The following is a 5,663-nucleotide window of genomic DNA, read 5'->3' as shown; positions in this document are numbered from 1 at the left end:
AGTGACAGCGCCACCAAGAGTCAGGAGTCAGCTCCAACGATAGATGCAGGAAAACCAACTCGGAATATTCAACTCATACTTGTTACTGCTCTGAGTGTACACATGTAAATATCAGAACATGTGAGCACCATATGGAACATCAGCAGCTCTATAACCCTCATAAACACCTCTTTGTGTATCAAATGACATAAATTTACTTCTACACATTTAGTTTGTTGGGATCTGGTCAGCTTGATCGTCACACTGGAGTTTTTATGTTAGGTTTTTGATCACGCCTCAAATGTGTTTAAAAATAATTAAACAAATCTCGTCACATTTGCCAAAACCCCGAGGGCGGGGTCTGCGCTGCACGCCTGTCGGCTTTTTCACATGTGACTGAGACCCGACAGTGAATACAGTCAATATGAAGGAAATCTGATGTCAGGTGACCTGAGTGATGCTGTCATGTCTGTTCGGTGACCTCTGGTCCAGAGCTCTCTGTCTCTGCTGTTGTTTCTGCAGGTGATCCAGCAGCGTCTCTGTCCTCTGTCACAGCTGTGGTTGCAGAGTGAGGATGAGCACAGGGTTACCCAAAGTCTCAGGGGAGCCTCAGAGCTTCTGTTCGGTACAAACTGAAGAGAGAGACAGCTGAGGATGAATGCCGGCCTCCGTGGAGGCTTCCTGCTCAGCCAATGGGCCGTTGCAAGGGAACTTAATTGAAAAGTCCAACATCATGTTTCCCATTTACTCTCCTCCATCACCTAGCTGAGATTAAAACCAATGTAGTGAGCAATGTTTGCGATGTATAGGCAAATGAAACGCAGCCAGGCGTACTGCACGCCAGTTTTTATCTGCCACTTCCTCCAGAGATGAACCTAAAAGCAGAAAAGGACGAGGAGGAAGTGAAGGAGGGGCTACAGCTCAGTACACAGTACCAATACAGCGACACCAGATATCAATGTTTTATTAAATAAATAAAGTATTCTGGGAATACTATGACGCCTCATCTCAGACGCTGAACACAGTCGGCTCGATGAAGCTGCCTCATAATTCAGCGCGAGCTAACGGCTCCGCCACACGAGTAAAACCAGGACGCTGTCCTCCTTACATCTGCGAAACAAAACGGGTGGCCAGAGCTTGCAGGTGTTGCACACTTACTGTTGATCACAGCGTTGCAGCCTTTGAGCAGATAGTTGCAGTGACTCTTAGAGAGATTGCTGAAGGTTTGCAAATAATTGCAGTCTAATGAAGACAGACTGTCAACATGTTGCCTTCAGTCTGATTGAGCCTCGCCAGGCTGCGAGTGCAGATGGGAAACGTGACCTTCTGTGGACGTCAACAGACACAGAGGTGTGATTCTCACTGCATTTTTATCAGAAACTGATTGCATGGAATTACTAACTTGCACATTACAATACTCAGCATTAACATAAATAAATTAATAGTCACAATAATATTGTAGCATGGAGTGCCCGGTACGGCTCAGTCCAATCAGAGTAAAGCAGCCACAACTTTTATGATTGATGTTTTTACACTTTTCTGAAGTTTATCCCAAAGAGGGAGGGAGCCTTCGGTGGATTAGTGCATTGGGTCATGGTTTAGCTTTCTGAGGATGCAGAGGGAGGAGTAGAAGCTGTTGTTGTGAGGCCGTCACATCATGTGCTCTTTTTTAATTCATTGCTTTTTTAATATTTCTAAATAAACCTGCCACTGGCAGATTCTTGTTCCAGTGATAAACCCTGAGGAGACCTCGTTACTGTCAGCCGGCCTCAGCAGGCGTCGCAGGCGAGTAAACGAGCTTTTCGTGAGCTGAGCTCGCCTCCTTCGTGCTGGCTGAGCAGCGACCGTTCAGTTTACCTGGAGGAAAGGCCACGTCACACACACCCGTCACAGTTTTTCTTCTCGTCTGTGGCACGTGATCGCCCTCTGTTTGTTGGAGAGACTCGGTTTTCCCAGCGTCGGGAGGACTCGTTAAATTTTAGTGCAGATCCAGATGACGTTGGTTTAAATGAAGATGTCAAACGTTGGCCTTGATACCGCACGAGTGTTTTATTATCATTTTCTGACACAGGCGCTGCATCCATCATCGTGCTCTGCTGATAAGACCTGAACAAAGACCTGAAGCAAAACTAAACACACTGAACATCGACCACAAGGCTGTCAAAATAAAACAGGAAAAGGGCAGACTAAGACACACGAATAGGGGAACAGGGAAGCGACAGTGCGAGACGAGAGGTGGAAACGGCTATGGACGAACGCACGCAACAGATCGAGGAGGCGTGGACTAAACACGAGGAGGGGAAAACGGGGAAAACCCAGACACACAAACAGAGACACACAGAGAGGACACAAGTAACTAAACTGATGCGTGACAGAGACCAAAGCACAAGAAAAGTCAAAACGCTGCGTTCGGTGAGCCAGAAACATGACATTAACACATTTATTAGATCACCTGGGATAAAAACAAGAAAACACTAATATCTCTGAAGCCTGTGAGAAACAGTTTTAATGATGTTTCTTGTTCTGTAAATACATACATCATCAAAGCACTTGAATTTTTCTGCTTTTTTGTAAAAAGGTACATTTTAAAAAACGTGGATACAAAAATGATTTAGTTTTAGCATTAAACTGCTAAGTGTAATCACTAAACGTTTGGCTTCATGATTATAGAAAACAAGTTATTTTATCATTTCCAGTTGAATATTTTTGTCATGGGTTTAAATTCAAAGACATGCTGAGATATGTTGATGTTAGAGGGGCAGCAGATCATTTTCCCCTCAGAGGAACGAGGTTTATGGTTTCTTTGACGTCACCGTCGGTGTTTTCCTGTTTGTGCGCAGAGGTTCCTGGGCGGAGGAACGAGCGTTTCTACGACTGCTGTAAGGAGCCGTACCCTGACGTGACCTTCACCGTGGTGATGAGGAGGAGGACGCTCTACTACGGGCTCAACCTCCTCATCCCCTGTGTCCTCATCTCCACCCTCGCCCTCCTCGTCTTCCTGCTGCCCGCCGACTCCGGAGAGAAGATCTCCCTGGGTGAGCGCTCAGCTCTCTTTATCGGTGATGACAGTTACTCCGATTCTTAAAGTACTTCCTCAAAGACTTTCCAGACTAGTAAAATTCACACACTGTGAGAGTGTTCAGTGTGAACAGAGGCAAAGGCACAAGATTACAGAGAAAAACCAAATGAGCAGCGCGCGGCGGCAGCAGGGAGGAAAAGTCCTTTTAAACAGGAAGAAGCAGAAACAGACTCAATGCTTCCACCTTATTGTGAGCAGAGCAGCAGGAACAGTCCAACACGAAGGAAACAAAGCAGGATGGAGAAAAGGCCAAAACATCGAGTCACACAAAGGCACAGAAATGTGCTCTGATCTGAAAGAATACATTACTGGAATATAGATGTAACGTGTTTTCATTCGAGGTCGTTACCTGTAAGATGTTCTGCTTCTCCTGTTTGAGCTTCAGTTCGATGTTTTGCTGAAATTTGCACCAGTCAGAAAACGATGTCACAATTAAACATCCTGTGTAGAAAGATAAACTCTGTGAAATAACCCGAGGCTGCACATATTCTATAAATATAACTTTAGCACAGTCGGGTCCATTATACTCTCGCTGAAGTGGCCCTCGCCCATCTGGAACAGCGATTACCTGACAAAAGAGAGTCGCCCGCTAATTCTGTTCACATCCACCTGATATTCACCTTCTTCTGTTGTGAACATGTTGCATGGACCTAAGTTAAGGGACAAAAATCATACCTGAGCTTCTCTCTGTAAATCGCTCCCTGGAAATCTGCGCGTTAAATCATTGATTGAACGATAAGGAAAGAAGGATGCAGGAGAGAGGATGTCAGCACAGGAGGACATGAAACACGTGAAGCGATGTATGTCATCAGATCCAGTTTGCCTTGTTGGTGTGAACCGAACCGGAGGGTCATCGCTGACGAGGGCTGCGCATCTTTTAAAGCTTTCTGTTGAAAGCAGCACTTGAACTGACAAATGAAACCAGAAGCGTGCTCTTCGTTTTTCCTGACATCCACAAGGTCGTGTACCATGGATTTATCCCCCAGAGAGAGACTGTCGCTGTGGAGTTCTCCTGTAATGTCCCGCGGCATCAAAGGGAGACGCCTGAAAGGGCCGGGGGTTTCTATCACACTAACACGACCTTCAGTCACCACCGCCACGAAAAACACTCACCGAAGGAGATCCAGCAGCCATCACAGAGGGACGACAGCAAACACGGTATGACTCCAAGAGCAAATCGCAAAGAGCAGTAAAGTGCTCTGCAGGTGTGAGATGATGGTGTTCAGGTGAAGCTTTCTGAAGGCCTCACATCGGAGCAGAAACGAGAGATTTCTGAACAGCTGGAAGAATCAGAAAATATGTTTCTGTCATTTTTTCAGGCTGGTCCTTACAAATATCCGTCCTAGCAGTATTCAGTCTCTCAGGGGGATGGCGGGGGTGTTTTGGACACCTGCTTCGTCCACTGAACCTGACATGACTGATGTCTCAGAGTCGATATTCATCAGCCATAAAACGTATTGGAACAGGGAGTTGGAGGTGCCAGCAGGCCTCCAGCTACTGACGGCAGACACGGCATCTTCCGCTGGAACTTTAATTTACGCTCTTAATCAAACTTGAATGTCAAGAGGGCCGTCACTCTTCACATCTCCCAAAGTTCATCCGACTTTCACTGAGCCAGCGGGTCGAGACTGAACAGGACCTTTCACACATCGTCTCTGCAAAAGCAGACTGTAGGAAGGACTCCACCTGGGAGGAAACGGTGCGAGGCCGAGTTTAATAAGAAGAAACAAGGATCCAAACAGAATTCTCACAATATTCATGCGAGACACGGCAGATCGTTTTAGCCTCTCAAAGCAGCGGCCGCGCTACAAGGGGATTCATTCGCTTTGTCATAATCTGTGCCCATCGCTGCAATCCAAACCCATCATCATAAGTGAGAACAGAAAGGCATGAAAAGGTAATGATGGATTTCACTTACTCGAGCTTTAAAGTCGTTTCTTATATGAATGAGCAGCAAATAGTGATGAATTTGAGCTGTGGATGAGTCTGACAGAGACGCTAACCTGGAGCCTCGTTAATGGAAACCAGCACATTAGATCCTCCACATTTCCAAAACGGTTCGAAACAAACGAATAAGCTTGTATTCAATATACAATTATAAAAGATGTCAGAACACTGTGAAATTGATGAGCGCACTAAAAACACGAAGCTGATGACAGGTTTGTGCCTGCAGGTATCACCGTGCTGCTCTCTCTGACCGTCTTCATGCTGCTCGTGGCCGAGATCATGCCGGCAACCTCGGACTCCGTTCCGCTCATAGGTGAGCCTCACTCAGATTACGCTGCTCCTCCTTAATCCCTCCATCATCTCATCTCTTCCTGTGATGGAGTTAGAATTGGAAGCCAGCACAGGAAATCTGTTGCTGGCTGCTCATAATCACCATATAAAATCCATCCTGAGCTGTAGGCTGAGGAAAACTTACTCTCCATCATTACTTTCGGTTTCCCAGTACAGCCATGATGTATTTTACTCATGCTGGACAAAATATATATATATAAACACCCAGCACGCCCCTGCGGGCGGTTTATCCTTCAAGCTCGGGTCCTCTACCAGAGGCCTGGGAGCTTGAGGGTCCTGTGCAGTATCTTAGCTGTTCCCAGGACTA

General features: G+C 46.2%; 1 protein-coding gene across 1 annotated transcript in view; it reads left to right on the top strand.

Annotated features, from left to right (window-relative positions):
• LOC102198562 (neuronal acetylcholine receptor subunit alpha-7) overlaps positions 1–5,663 on the top strand; it is a 52,262-nt gene that overhangs the window by 35,108 nt on the left and 11,491 nt on the right. Inside the window, exons 7-8 of the mRNA XM_013913836.1 lie at positions 2,820–3,014; positions 5,232–5,318. Of these exons, the coding sequence (XP_013769290.1) occupies positions 2,820–3,014; positions 5,232–5,318 (282 nt within the window). The remainder of the gene's footprint in view (positions 1–2,819; positions 3,015–5,231; positions 5,319–5,663) is intronic.

Source organism: Pundamilia nyererei, unplaced genomic scaffold (genome assembly GCF_000239375.1).
Source record: "Pundamilia nyererei isolate P.nyererei 1_Seehausen unplaced genomic scaffold, PunNye1.0 scaffold00154, whole genome shotgun sequence".
NCBI classification, from domain to species: Eukaryota; Metazoa; Chordata; class Actinopteri; order Cichliformes; family Cichlidae; genus Pundamilia; species Pundamilia nyererei.
The sequence above is the reverse complement of the archived record's forward strand: the minus strand, read 5'-3'. Positions and strand labels throughout refer to the sequence as shown.